The 15,832-nt window shown below is 46.2% G+C and overlaps 1 protein-coding gene across 1 annotated transcript in view; it reads left to right on the forward strand.

Annotated features, from left to right (window-relative positions):
• Positions 1-14,954, forward strand: part of NCR3LG1 (natural killer cell cytotoxicity receptor 3 ligand 1) — a 69,175-nt gene extending 54,221 nt beyond the window's left edge. Inside the window, exons 9-12 of the mRNA XM_088458238.1 lie at positions 618-923; positions 2,159-2,476; positions 5,136-5,183; positions 14,471-14,954. Coding sequence (XP_088314364.1) covers positions 618-923; positions 2,159-2,476; positions 5,136-5,183; positions 14,471-14,793 — 995 coding nt within the window. The 3' untranslated portion in view covers positions 14,794-14,954. The remainder of the gene's footprint in view (positions 1-617; positions 924-2,158; positions 2,477-5,135; positions 5,184-14,470) is intronic.
• Positions 14,955-15,832: the final 878 nt, after the last annotated feature.

Consider the following 15,832-nt stretch of genomic DNA (forward strand, 5'->3'; position numbering starts at 1 on the left):
GGCTCGCTGGAGTTGGTGCCTTGGGGGAGATGTATCAAACCTTGAAGAGAGATAAAGTAGAGATAAAGTACCAACCAATCAGTTCCTAACTGTCATTTTTCAAACACAGCCTGTAAAGTGACAGTTATATGCTGATTGGTTGGTACGTTCTCACTTCAAGATTTGATACATCTTATCCCTTATCTCCATCCACTTAGTGTTGCTAAGAAAACAGTGTACCCCGGAGGAAGCCACACAAATAGGGCTCTTGTTGGGTATTGAACTTGCGCTGTTAGTCAGTAATGCCAAACATTACATCACTGTGCTGCCCTAATAATAATAATAATAATAATAGCTGCCATATACCAGTAGCTATAACAGCAAATCAAAGTAAATCACCTTCATCGCATCTTACAAATAGTAAAACTATTATTATTATTAGTATCCTTTAGTTATGTGGCGCCACAAGTGTTCCGCAGCGCCTTACAGAGTACATAAACTAATAAGTGAATAAGAAATGAGTAACTTACAGTAAAATCTCTGATTTTTGCCTTTACATGTTGAGCTTTCAATATTCCCGTTAGTTTGTGGATGTGATTGTGTGCTGAACGCAGATTCAATGTTTTCTGGCTCCTCAGGGATTCCCACACTTAGTAAAATCACCAGTGAGCCCGGTAAAGCCAGCTATGGGAAACCCCTAACTCTCCGCTGCAATGTGACTGAGTGTAAACATGAAGATGTGGAGGTGGACTGGTTAGAGAATAATAAACTACTGGAGAGACGCTTGGAAACAGTAACGCGAGTCATTGTAGAGAAGGGTTCGCTATGCTGTATACTGAGTATAACACCAACAGCTGAGGACTATGGGAAGCTGTATACTTGCAGTGTGAAACACAAGGATATTGCACAAGCAGTCAAGAACGAGATCTATGTAATGCTCCCGGGTAAGAATTCATGTTTTATATTTATAGTAGCATTAATCAGAGAGCAAAGACACTATTTATAATGAATATATGGGAAGGGCTGTGTATGGCTGTACTGAATACTGTACATTAAATATTGTAGGGTTTATCCTTTACTGAATATAGTAAGGAGTAGATTCTTCCCCCATACGTTACAACCTGCAATGCCTGGATTACTATTACGCAGCACAGGTCAATGGGTTTGACAGTGCTGTCCCCAATTTTAAAATGTTTTTCTGTTTGTTTTCGATAAGCATTAATCCAAATGTTACCTTATGTCACTACTATGTTGTTCAGCAATTGGAGGATCTTGTAGCTGTTTACTTTCGGGTACTGGCACCTACAGGCTCATGAGACACTCCTCATGCAGACATGTTCCTTTGTTTTTAAGATACTGTGTCAGTGAAATGAAAGGACAAATAGAGAGAGAGAGAACCTTAAAGACCCTACTCAGCTCTCCTTAGCAGTGTGTGGGGTTAGTAAATGAGTGGATCGGTAAGGCCAGGCCACCCATACTCTACTTCCAGGCCTCATAGTAACTGGGCCTAATCTTGTAGTTGCTTTATGGTCTTGGACCATTTTACAGTAATAATTTAGGGGTCTATTTACTAAGCAGTGTTAGGAGACAGAGTGAAAAGTGATAGGGTGCCAGCCAATCAGCTCCTAACTGTCATCTCACAGGCTGTGTTTGAAAAATGACAGTTGGGAGCTGATTGGCTGGCACCTTATCACTTTTCACTGTGTCTCCTAACACTGCTTAGTAAATAGACTCCTTAATATTTGTTTCTGTCATCAATAAATTATACTTGAACAGCTCCCAGGTCACACAGGTCATACTTCCAGGAAAACTACATGTAGGAGGATCTGCTGTTGGTGGAACGAGGTCTGTTAAGGAGTAAGTTCCTACCTCAAAGGCAAATGCACCTAGGCCCAAAATGAAGCAATATGAGATGTTTATAGATTGAAAAACCTTCATGTCACATAGATGTCTCGCTTAGATATTTAAATTATATTATTTGTATTTAATCTTTTTGCTAAGAATTCATTGTTACTGAGACTTCTGTGCATGATGATAGAGTATTGGTGGTGACCATTATAGGTAGTTGTGTGTTTTCCCCGTTGCTACCTCATGTTTCCTAATATAAGGGATTATGACTCATTATTGCTTTACAGCTGATAACTCAAGAACTGACATATTGTGACATTCTCTATTGTAGATGAATTACCCGTATTATCTGACATTATTGTCCAACCGGCGAAACCAAAAGTGGGGAAGGAAACTACATTCTTAGTAATAATATCTGGATTCTCCCCAAAAGACATTCAAGTGCGATGGTGTAAAGGATTAAGCGTGTTTCCTGGTAACGCTGTGACAATGTCAGATCTACGGATTGGGAAGGACAGTTTATATACATGTACCAGCACCCTGAGAATTACTCCTGAGCTGAGTGACCATAACATGTCCATCCGGTGTGAGGTGACACATATGGTCAAAAATGCAATAAGAGAGAAACAGTGTATTCTGCGTCTCACAGGTAAGGGGGTCTGACGTCATGTACCTCATGTATTTCCTCAGTTTCTTGCAAAGTCCAGATTATAGTCAGTTTCAAAATAATTGGAAGAAAGTAAACTATGATTATATTTATTTATTTGTTAATATACAGTCTTGGAAGAATGTCATCATGTTACTAGGTGGATGATTTGCAATATGTAAATGACTGACACGGACAACCTCAAGATGGCGCTCACAAGGGTTTTCACTGTCTGATTTAATTGTCAGGGTGGCAGACAACTTCCACATACAGAAAATTAGAGATGAGCGAGTCCGGTTTCCTGAGAACCGGACCCACCCGAACTTTAGGGATTCGGGGCAACCCGAGGCACCCCTCGGATCTCTCCTCCTGCCTAATCGAGGCAAAACCTTGCGATCCTCTGTTGGATCTCGAGGTTTTGCCTCGAGCGGCCATTTTTAAAAATCCCTTTGCCTTCAATGGGCAAAGCGCTGATTGGCTGACAGAGCCATCTGTCACGGCTCTCAGCCAATCAGCGTTAAGCCCATTGAATGCAGGGAAAAAAGAAGATGGCGCTGGTTCCACAAACGGCACCCCCCCGCTGCTGACACACCTGCTGCCGGCAACCCCGCTGCCGAAACACCAGCTGTCGGCACCCCCACTGCTGACACCACTAGCTCCTCCATGCTGCCGACACTGTCAGCACCCTGTATTGAGAACACCCCTGCACTGCCGACACAGTCAGCAAACCTGCACTGAGGACACCGCTGGCACCCCTGCTCTGCCGACACCGCCGGTACCCTGCACTGAGGACACTGCCAGCACCGCAGCACTGCCATTCCATGTACTGAGGACACCGTTAGCAACCCCCGCACTGCCAACACAGCCAGCAAACCTGCACTAAAGACACCATTGGCACTGCCGACACTGCCGGGACCCTTCAACGTAGACACTGCCAGCAGAGGAGCACTGCAATCCCATGTACTGAGGATGCCATCAGCAACCCCTGCACTGCTGACGCAGCCAGCAAACCTGCACTGAAGACACCACTGGCACTGCCGATATCGCCAGTACCCTTCACTGAGGACACTGCCAGCACTGCCATCCCATGTACTGAGGACACAGTCAGCAACCCCGCACTGCCGACACAGCCAGCAAACTTACACCTGTCCTCAGTACATGGACACCACCAGCAATCCCCGCAATGCCGACACAGAAAGCAAACCTGCACCTGTCCTCAGTACATGGAATGGCACTGCCGACATCGCCAGTACCCTTCACTGAGGACACTGCCAGCACCGCACCACTGCCAATCCATGTACTGAGGACACTGTCAGCAACGCCTGCACTGCCGACACAGCCAGCAAACCTGCACTAAAGACACCGCTGGCACTGCTGACATCGCCGGTACCCTTCACTGTGGACACTGGCCCTCATTCAGAGCCGCTCGTAAGTGGCCGCTCGTTCATTCTGACCGATGTTCGCACATCTGCGCATGCGTACGGATTTTAATACACATGCGCGAACCAGTCAGTGCGGCCGAAAATCGTTTGTTCGCTAAATAGCGAATGCCTGCTATTTTGAGTGACAGGAGGAGGCGTATGTGGGTGGTAACAGGGGAAGGTGCTTGAAAACGGGGAGTGGAAATCAGAACGCAGGCGTGCTTAAAGGTCAAAACGGGCGTTTTATGGGAGTGCATAATTAAAACAGCAGCGTCATTTGAATAGCCACCGCTTTTTTTTTTTTAAAGAACGACTGCAAATAGCGACCGGCGCTGAATCAGGGCCACTGCCAGCACCGCAGCACTGCCATTCCATGTACTGAAGACACCGTCAGCAACCCCTGTACTGCCAACACAGCCAGCAAACCTGCACTGAAGACACTGCTGGCACCACCGCTCTGCTGACACTGCTGTCATAGTAAGTGCACTATTGGTGTATCCAACCCACACTGTATAACACACTGTATCCGTGTTGGAAATTGGAAGCTGAACTGCCACATGTTAGTGCCGCCCACTGTGTCGCTTAGCTTAGTCAGCCAGCTAGCTGGATGCAACCTCTTGGCTTTAACTAGATGAAAAAAATGATATTGTGAGGTGGTCAAAATTGATTGGAAATGACTGGAAATAAATGTTATTGAGGTTAATAATACTGTAGGAATAAAAACAGGCCCATTTTATTTGATTTTAGCTGTTATGATATTTTAAGAAAAAATCCAGATCCAAAACCAAAACCGAAAAACAAAACACCAAGGAAAAAATCCAAAACCAGATCCAAAACCAAAAAAGAAGGTCGGCACACATCTCTACAGAAAATAATTATTAACTAATAGTACAAACCACACACTTGTGATTGCAAACTAGTTACCCACTTATGACTGGCTGATACGGATTGCCCTCTGATGCGGATTGGTACTATCTTCATTGCTTGTGCCTATATAAATGATCTTACCAAGTTTAGAATTATGTGCATGCGGGTAATGCGGTCAGACCTCTATTTTCAGAGGTTTGACCGCATTTTTCTGCATAGTGCATCTCGCTTCCCCAAAGCTTACACTCTATGGACAAGCTTTAGCTCCTAGTGAGAGTCTGTCTGCTATGATAGGGCTGTTTTATCGTCTAACCACGGAGAAGGCTTTCTAATTACGTATATATTATAATATGTTATTTCTGTTGTATTACTAGGAGAACCTGACCCTGTAGCCGGCAGCACAAAAACATCACAGATTCCAAGTAAGTGATCCTGTCATCCATTATCTGGGTGTGAATAACTAAATTGTCAGTTACGATGATAAACCTAAGGAGAATGGAACGTATCAATGCAAACGTGCTCATAAACGGGGTGTTTTATCAAAGCGTAGAGAGAAAAAGTACCAACCAATCCGCTTCTGTCATTTACAGGCTGTGTTTGAAACATGGCAGGAGCTGATTGGTTGGTACTTTATCTCTGCCCACTTTATCTTTCTCCAAGGCTTAGTACACCTGCCCCTATATAATTTCACTACAAAAGAAAATTGTGTAACATGAGTTTAATGTGAAGAAGGTGATTCTGTACCCAGTACAATATCATATGTGGAATTAGGGCCTGCGTGCACTGCTGATCGCAGATTTCCGATAATCCTGCACGTGCGCATGACTCCTTCTGCGAGTGACTGAAGGGCAGAGGCATTTAAGGAAAGGCAGAGGCTGCCTGAGCGCAGCTTTGCAATTGCGATATTTGCTGAATCAGGCCCTTAGCGCCATACCATAAACTCACGTGACATCAATGCTTTTCGTTTAATGTTAAGAGCTGTATTCAATTTGAGCACACCCACGATACTTTTCCGCCTCCCGGACTTATCGCGTGTTTTGCAGGCGGAAAAGTATCGCGCGTGTGCCCGCGTATCTCCGTATTCAATTTAAGAAAGTACGCGAAAATGGGACCCGGCGAAACTTAAACAAGCGGAAAGTACTGTCAGATTTGGGGAAATCAGCCTGACACCCCCTAAAAGATGCTCTGACATGGGGGTTAGCTATGGTACCCCCTAATTTGGCTCGCTGAAGGTATTTGGTGGTTTTAAACGGGCTCAATAGCTGCTAAATAGCGTTTTTGTATAAGTGGTGCAGAATAGTATTCAGGAGGGGGTTTTTTGCAGAAAATAACTTATTCCAGCAAATTTGGGGTACTTGGAAATGAGGGGTAGCATATTTAAAAGTTGATAAAGTTAAGTTTAAAAATTCATGAAAAATCCACCTTCCACAAGCACCTGCAATGATAAAAACACCTGGGGCATACTTGGGGACCCCCCTGGAGTCAAGTTCGCTAGTTTGAACTTTGTCCCCCAACATTTTTTTTTTCGCCCCCAAATTCAAAGTGATTTTTTTGGGGTGTTAAGGTTTTTTTTTAACAATTTTTGATGCAGTTTACCTTTGGGGGACTGTCTGAAGGCTGAACTGGGGTCCCCGCAAAGTTGCACCCCAAAACCCCAATTCTGCACTTTTTTCCTCCTGCTATTCATAGGCTAAACTTTTTCGCCTATTACATGGCATTGACCTTTCGCCTTGACGGAAAGTCTTTCAAATTGAATACAGCGATACTTTACCGCCTGGCGAAACGACATCATCGGCGAAACGTTTTCACCGATTCCGGCTTTTCGCCTCAAATTAAATACGGGCCTACAGTAAGTCCTTTAATTAATATTCAAGAAAGCCAAAGGAAATATTTATTCATGACAACAGTCACTAATATATGTGCAGACTTCCCCTTCCAAACTGAGTAGGAAGCATTCTTTGTTTGTGTAAAACAGAGATGGGGAACCTCAGGCCCGGGGGCCGTATAAGGCCCCTGGAATCATTCGGTCTGGCCCTCGGAGCTTTTTTCTGCCAGCCTCATTTGGCTAGCAGGGTGCCTAGAATAGCACACTGCAGCCAAAATCTATGCAGCAGTGCCGCCAGGAGCATCCTTAGGACGTTTCAGACGATCACAGGATGCTCCGGGCATTGCTGTAACCATCGGCGATTGTGGCCCCGCCCGTGTGACATCACATGGAGGGGGCGTGGCCTGCACCAGGCCCGCGAATAATGATATATATATATATATATATATATCTCAAAATGGCCCGCGGCAGAAAAAAGGTTCCCCACCCCTGCTGTAAAATGAGTGTACACTGCAGTGTAAAGTGACTTATTAAGCAGTTTTAGTGATTTTGCATAAATGGGTGTGTTTTCAACATGTGCAAGCTCCCGCACTAAAGGGCAATGCAAATTTCAGGGGTAAAAAAAAGGTCAAATCTTCCCCATGTTTGTGCCAGAACCCCCAGCATTTTGATTATAGAGTGTAATATTGCCCTACCACATACTTCCTCTCATGCCACCACTTTAACTGCAAAAGGACAACAAAGGCATTGACAACAGATTACACAACTACTACACAGAAAAAAACACCTAAAATATGCACAAGAAACTGTCTGCATTCATGTACAACAGTCCCAAAGCTACAGAATAAGGTTTTCCCAGCAGTTTTCTTTTAGCTTTACCATTAGATAAACTTTATATGGGGCCAATTTATTATTATCCGGTAATAAATTCACATGCAGAGGCAGGGGCTCCGATAGGACCCCCTCCCTGCAATGTGTAAATAAAGTGATCATTACCAGCGCGAGTGGCCATTACCAGGGAGGACCCTATACCGGTAAATTGTGTGATATGTAGCCTACATATCTATGGGGAATGGGTATGAAATAATGGCGGTTCAAATCCCGACTCCAGAAGCCCGCAGGACAAGATCCCGTCTAGGCTGGTAAGTACCCTAACCCTCCCCTCTCCCCTCCTTTAGTAGTGCCTTACCCTAAGACTTGCGGGGTGGTGCCTAAACGTAAGTCCCCCCCCGGGGTGCCTAAATCTAACCCTCCTTTCCCGCACCCTAAACCTAACCCTCCTGGGGGTGCCTAACACTAACCTCCTCCTAGCCTAACCCTAACCCTCCTCCCCCTAGCCTAACCCTCCTCAGGGGAAGCCTAACCCTAAGACGCCCGGGGGTCCCTAAACCTAACCCCCCGGCTGCTAAGTACTAAAATGCACGGACTTACCTCGATCAGTCCCGCGTCCTTCTGCTTTCCGGCATCCGCCAGTCTATTACCTACATCCCATCTATGGTATACTTTGCATACTGGAGCTTTGTAAATTTCACAATATAGCAGCCCCCATAGAAACCTATGCGTGCTGCTATTGACATCTGAATGGGGGGGGGGGGGGGGGGGGCGACTGCAGCAGATATCAGAGATATTTTATGCGGAAGCCCCGCAATACATCCAGGGGATGCTTCTTCTATTTTGTGGGTATCCTTCAAAAATGTTGATTTGCCCCAAACCGCTAAAAAAAAAAAAGAGCTGGGTGCTCAGGTTATAACAAAGATTGGCAGCCATTTTACTGCATTGTCTAGACAGGCTTTGTCTGTGCCATAGCAACAGTCTTCTAACCCCCTCCCCTCAGTATTCACATGACGGAAAACTGACCAATGGTCCAACCAATCTTTGTGGGGGAAAATCTAATAAACATCTGTTAGGCTATATTAGTGCCACTGCAGAGTTTCTCCGGCGGGATTTCTATTTACTAAACTCTAAACCACTTCAATTCCACTGGGAATTTGCCATCCCCATTTTTCTCCATTAAAAGGCTAGAACCTCACATTTACTAAGCATTTTGGATTTGAACCCGCCAATAGAGATGGCCAAAAAAAAAACACCTACAGTGTGAGAGTGATCTTAGGTAAAGGGCTGCACGGTTCCATGCAGGCTTTTTTTATTTTTTTGGTGAGAATACACAGAATACAAATAAAAATGACACCATGGGGTCATCCCACAAACTGATAATCAGCCGCAGGCCTCAAAGCCTAGAATGGTAGTGGAAAAAAATCTTGGACCCCCCCAAATTTTCCACTACCCAACACTAGGGTTTACCAGCCAGGGCTACTGACAGTGATTATGATTTTGACATCGTGGAGATGGACGTGTTGTCTTCTCTAGAGCTTCAGGAGCTTTTGCCCGGTTGGTGACCATTGTGGATTCCGGAGACCCCGGGGAAACATCATTGCTGGTTATCCCAATGCACTCAGAACACATACAGGGGTCCGGTGAGCTAAAATTCCTCCTAAGGCAGTGTTGACTAACCTTGACACTCCAGCTGTTATGGAACTACATAACCCTGCATGCACTGCTACAGTTTTGCTATTAGGGCATGCTAAAACTGTGGCAGGGCATGCTGGGATATATAGTTCCACAACAGCTGGAGTGTCAAGGTTAGCCAACACTGTCCTAAGCACACTGAGAGGCTGAACAGAGGTATTGTTTATTTTGTCCATTATCATCTGGATTTATCTTTGCTGCTCACAAGTATGTCACCGTCTATTGTATATCTGGCTGAAAAAAGGTGCTGTGAGAATAAGAACTGTGGTGTTTTATTCTATTTTTGTTGAATATTTTAATATCAATAAAAATAGCTTTTTATTAGGAATACTGAATGGACTACTTCCCTCATGCGATAATTAAGTCAGCTGAGTAACTATATTGCTCTGGATGGGAGTGGATTGTATCCAGGGGCGTTTCTCCGTCCGGCAGCTGGCCGCGCACTGAGCCAGCGCCGCAGTTATAGACTCTGGGCATTAGAGTGTGCCCAGAGTCTATAGCGCATGAGCAGGTCACCGGGAAAATGGCGGCGGCGAGCATTTTCCCTATACTGCGCATGCGCAAACGACCGCACAAATGACTATTTTCCAGCCGTTTTGCCAGCACAGACACCAGCGCCGACGTGGGACTCCGGAGAGGTAAGTATAATATGGGTGCAGGGTGTGCGCTGCGGCCCCCCCTGGCCCCTGGGGCCCGTGTGCACCGCACACCCTGCACCCATTATAAATACGCCCCTGGTTGCATCAGTGAATGTGCAGTTTCAAGTGCAGATTCTAAGAACAGGACTCATTAGAAACAGAACTTCTGCATGTGATACACTTTCAGAAACATTGCGACAGATTCTCTGTATTCTGTTATGACCACAAAGCGCTGAGTGTGTCAAACATAAGTTTCTATTTTCAGCTTGAGGAACTGGTTATACTGGAGCGATGGCCATCTCTTGTGAGTTACCTCTGGGCTTGCGTCCTTTCTACGCTATGTGTGTTGAACTAAAGCTGTTTTATAGCATCCTCATGAGGGGTTCAACGTTTTGTCATTTCCTTTGCCTTGCAGTTTCCTTGCCACCCAGGTTCATCAGGGTCTCACTGGATGTGAGGCTTATCAAGTGGAGGGCTAAAGAGGTGCTCCTCTGGTCTACTATGTCATGTGACATAGACCGTAATGCTCATCATGCCAAGGAGCCCCTCACTCTGCAAGAGATTCCTGACCTTTCCTGGTCTATTTTGGCGGTTGACATCTTCCATTGGCAGGGGAAAGGAACACTATGTACTAAGCCTTGGAGAGAGATAAAGTACCAACCAATCAGCTCCTAACTCACTTTACAGGCTGTGGGCCTGATTCAGATCCCCTCGCAAGCGGGTCGATGTTGGGCCAGTGCGCATGCGCACGACGGACCCGGCTCCGTCGTGTGCATGTGCGAGACCCGGATAGCGACGGGCAACCCGTCGCTATGGGTCTCGCTACAAAGGGGGCGTGCTGTCGATGGTGAGTGACAGCACGCCCCCTTTGGTGGGCGTGCCGGGGGCGTGGCTGGCCAGACGGAGGCGTTCCCATGGGAACGCCTACCGTCTGGGGCCGGCCCCACTGACATCACAAGTGATGTCAGTGGGAGTGCTTTTGGCTCTGATAGAGCCAAAAGCACTCCAGGGCTTGCGGCAGACGAGACCCTACCACAAGGGTCTCGCCGCAAGCCCGATGGTTGACTATCGTGACCATCTTTTTGGTCGCTCGCTATAGCTGTGGGTGGCCACCCACAGCTACGCGAGCGGCCAGGAGGCCGCTCTAAAATCAGGAAGGACGGCCCTGATTCAGAGCGAGCGCTCTGTCAGAGCGTCCGGCTCTGAATCAGGGCCTGTGTTTGAATAGTGGAGCTGATTGGTTGGTACTTTATTTCTATCCTCTTTATCTCTCTCCAAGGTTTAGTACATAGACCCCTTAAGTCCTTGTCGACTGTTACTCAGGATTGTTTTGAGGTGGCCTACCTGTAATACCCTGACAGGCAGTGTAGGGTGGTGTAGTGAGATTCAGGTATCTTACCAGAAGGAATAGAGGGTCACACTCCGCGTCAGAGGTAACATCCCACTACAATAAACGATGCCAGCTGTTGTCAAGTAAATTTCTATTTATTAATAATAGCAATCTTTCAAACTATTTAATGATGGCAAAAATATACCATTAATGTATTATAACAGAAAATACATGCAGAAACAATTTCGTACAGATGTCATACACATGACAATTTGAGATTTTTTTACTGGAACTGCGCGGGATCTGCGGCTCAATTCATCATTGATCCGGCGCGGTGACAGCTGATGCGAAATCAGCTGTCCATGTGAGCAACTTCATTGCTCCATTTTGGAGCTCCTGTCGGAGCAGTGACGGGACTGTGCATGCGCGACCTACAGGTCACGCATGCGCACAATAGCCCCGACATCCGGCGGAAGGAGCCAGGAAGGGGTGGAGGGATCTGAAATAATCCCTTTTCACAACCCGGACCTCCTTCCCATAGGGATGGAGCGGGTTGCGATCCCGGAGTGGGAGCATCCACCATCTTAAAACACACACATTCCGCAGCACATATCCTAACCCACTGCTCCATGCTGCTTCCTCACTATATACCCCATCTGTGTCGCCCCTGTCTGCCCCTCCCCTTTAGAATGTAAGCTCTCACGAGCAGGGCCCTCGTCCCTCACGTGCTTCTCCTTCCCCTACTTATACTATCATGTACTCCTAACTCCCCAAACGGCACCTAACTCTTGGTTGCTGACGCCCAGCTGCTTGTGGTATGCAGCTATGTTTATAAACCGTGTCCTTGTCCTCCATTGTATTGTACCTCTAATAACAACAGTTTTTCTTGTGTCCTCTTTTATGTACTGTGTAAGGCGCTGCAGAACCTTTGTGGAGCCATATAAATAAAGGAGGATAATAATATAAATACAGTAGGATGGCAGCACTCCAGAAATAAAGACTCATTGCATTTTACACGTTTAGAGATATGTACACTTTATATAAATATTATATATGTATTATATAATATATAAAGGCAGCCAAGTCACAGTCACTCACACAGTGACAGACTGACTGCATGGCAGTCAGTGGCACGCTCTGGCTCTTCCCTTCACATTGCAGTCTCACACCTTAGACTCACTCACACTGAGTATCTGCCCCACAGTCACACTCACCTGCCTTTCTGCAATCCCTCCCGTCTCTGCCCGGAGGCTGGAACTGGTGACTGCTAGTGATGGGAGAGAGCCTCGCAAGATGATGACGTCATTATATCACGAGAGCATCATCTCCGCAGCGGTGCGGCTGCACTCCTGCAAGTGTATGACACTGTCACACTCACTGACACACAGTGACAGACAGTGACAGACAGTGCAGGCAGTGACAGAGATTGTAGCAGTATTTTAAGCTTAAGTTATATGTATGGTTTTATATATATATATATATATATATATATATATATTATAAGGGGGCTGTGATGCTATATAAAGGGGCATATAGGGACTCTGGAATATGTAGAGGCATGATTGGGGTGTGGTGTCATATAACGGTGTATGAAGGGGATCAGTATGAATGACCGCCGGACCTATGGTTCAAATCCCGACACCGGAAGACTGGCAGCAGTGAAGATCCCAATAGGTAAGTAAACTAACTAAACCTAGCCCTCTTCCCCCCCCCTCTAACCTCCCTCCCTTGTACCTAACCACCCCCTGTAAGTGCCTAACCCTAACCCCCCCCTTGCCCTAGCCTAACCCTAACTCTCCTGTGGGGGTGCCTAACCCTAAGTCCCCCCTGGGAGCCCCTAACCATCCCCCCCGACTTCATTCGGTATGCTGGGCGTCGGGCTCCAGGCGAGAGGATAATGATAGGCGTCAGGATTTCGACGCCTATCATTAGTCCCCTGTCGGGATTGCACAGTCGGGAAGCCGGCGGTCGGCATTTCGACTGTCAGCTTCCTGACTGCATACCTGCATACCATATGAAGGGGTGCTGATTGGCATATATATGGGCATAAGTGGTTCTGAAACCATAAAGGAGCATGTAGGGGCTCTGATGGCATATAGATGGGCATGTGGGGCTCTGATGGCATATGTTGTACATGAGTGGACTCTGACAAATAAAATGCTTGTTTTATTTGTCCCCTCCCCACACGAAAGACCAAAGTTTTGTCCTGGAATCTGAAAACCCTACCCCCGTGTATTAGGAATCCAGTGACCCCCACAGCTGAAAAGTACAATTATTTTTTAAGGTGAAACACAAAATCACAGACTATGGGCTCTATTTATCAACATTATTTTTACTAAAATAATGTGAAAAAGGGTGTTTTGTGATTTCACACCCTCTTCACATTATTTTAGTATCACCTATAGTTATTACATGGCAATTGGAGTAGAATTCGTAAAATTCTACTCCAACCCCTAAGTATCACTTATTTTTAGTAAAGCAGATCGCATTTCCCATAACTGTAATGGGAAATGTGATCCGACCAGAGTTACTAAAATAAAATGTGAAAAAATACCAGGGGAAGCCCTGTGATAATAACGCCACCTGGAGGTGACGTTATCCAGGGTCTCCCCCGGTTACCGGCCTCCTGCCCTGCTCTAACAGGGAGAGCAGAGGCGGGATTAGGTCCCAGTAATCAGCTGCGTGGTCTAAACAGACCGCAAGCTGATTACTGTAAAAAAAAGAAAAAAAAAAAATTTACTTACCTGACTCCAGGGACCGGTGATCGGGCCTCCGGTGATGACTCCCCTCCGGTCAGCTGGTCTCCCATAGTGCACTGCGGCCCGGTCATCAGGTGATCGGGCCCCAGTGCAGTATGGGAAATCACCTGACCGGAGGAATGGAGAACATCACCGGAGGCCCGGAGCATGCAGGTAAGTGCTATTAAGGGAGGAGGGGGTCGCGGGGGGTCTGTGAAGGCGGGGCTTAGCACCGGAGGGTGGGGCTTAGCGCCGGGGGGTAGCAGCGGCGATCGGTCGGTGCATGCGCGGGCACTTAATCACGGTATTTTTTGCGAAAATACCGTGATAAGGCTCCGAAGGGGATTTGCAGGGACAGAGCTTTATCGCAAGCTCTGTCCCTGTATGGGATTTGTAGTAAATCCCTGTGATATTGCCTGAATTCGCAATGCGAATTCACTCGGTAATATCACACTACAATCTGCATTCAATATGGGGATTGTAGTAAATAGAGCCCATTGTCACTATTCAGATACTCTGATTTTCCTAAAATTAATTTAATAATGTATGTATACCACTTGTGTGGTTTTTAAAAGTGTATTCTGGAAGAATTCAAGATCTGCTCAGTAACCGAATCATTTACTAACGTAATATCCATTTTTTCCCCCCACAGGAGATGAAAGGAAATCATTTAAAATAAGAGGAATTGAGTGTCTGACGAACAGCCCCCGAGTGGGCGACGATGTCACACTTAGATGTTACGTTGATGGATGTGATGTGGAAAATTCTGCGTTTTCCTGGTATAATGGAGCATTTCCCATTGACGGCATAACAAAAAACGGAGACCTGGAGGACGGTTCTGGCAGTTTCTCCACAGTCACCTTCAAAGCGCAGGAATCGGATAGAAGTTGTACAATCAGATTTGAGGCCTGTTATAATTATCAGACAACTGAGGAAATGTTCACTCTGAGCCTGGGGGAACAGGACAAGACCTGAAGATTATGAGGGAACCAGAACGAGTAATATCTACCTCTGTACAATGCTCTGTATTGTATGATGGTGGACTCTCATCATTCATACCAGAACAGAGACTACACGGCTCAGGAATTTTGGGATTCTTGTCTCTTTGCAGAATAATAAAAAGTACAAGTGTGTGATTTATGGGAAAGATTTCTGGACTGCACAACCTGACTATATATAATGGGAGGTGCTACCTGATGAGACTAATTGCAGGCACAGAAACAGACAAATCTCAGGTGCACAACTCCAAATTATTAATAATATATATAAATGCAATTAAATTTTGCAATCAATAGAGGTTTTTAGCATAATCATGGCCAAGGTTATGGGCCTACCCACCATATCCAGGTAACCTCTTTCGGGTAGGTCCCTAACATACTAGGGTTCAAATCCAGAGCGCAGGACCCCCCAAATCAGAGCCAGCCAAGCTGCCCCAGGGCACCACCATAGTAAGAAAAGTGCAGTGTAAAGAGATAGTTAGGAGCAGCCGCAGCTGAAGAGAAGTTGAAAAATGAAATACAGTATAGGACCCCTTATCCTGATAATTTCATAATGTATAATTATTGCCCTTTAAATCTTACATGGAAAACTCTCACCCTATTTTTGTTTAACTAATGTTTGCGACCAGCTCTGAAGAATTTGTCGTTGTCTTCTTCCCGGGGAGGGATTAGGCCAGGATCTGTGTCGATGGGCGCAGATTTCCTGGCTTCGCAAAAGCTGCCAGGATCCAGTCAGGCTGCAGTAGGCTTCAGCTACCGCAGCCTGGCCAAAGGCAAACAATGGGCACGATGGTGATCACAGGCTGTGACCCTGGTCGCAGAGCTGGGATTGCAGATGCAGCACGGAGGATTCTGGGCCTGATTCAGAGCCGGACGCTATTTGCGGACGTTCGTTCAGAAAAAGGGTCTGGCTATTTAAATTGAGCGCTCTTTGCGGTCTGTTGACGCCTCTATGTCTGAACGAACGAAACATGCGCTCGCTATTTTGTAAAGACGCCCCCTGGCCGCTCGCATCA

This window comes from Taudactylus pleione, unplaced genomic scaffold (assembly GCF_031769625.1).
Source record: "Taudactylus pleione unplaced genomic scaffold, aTauple2 ptg000820l, whole genome shotgun sequence".
Lineage (NCBI taxonomy): Eukaryota > Metazoa > Chordata > Amphibia > Anura > Myobatrachidae > Taudactylus > Taudactylus pleione.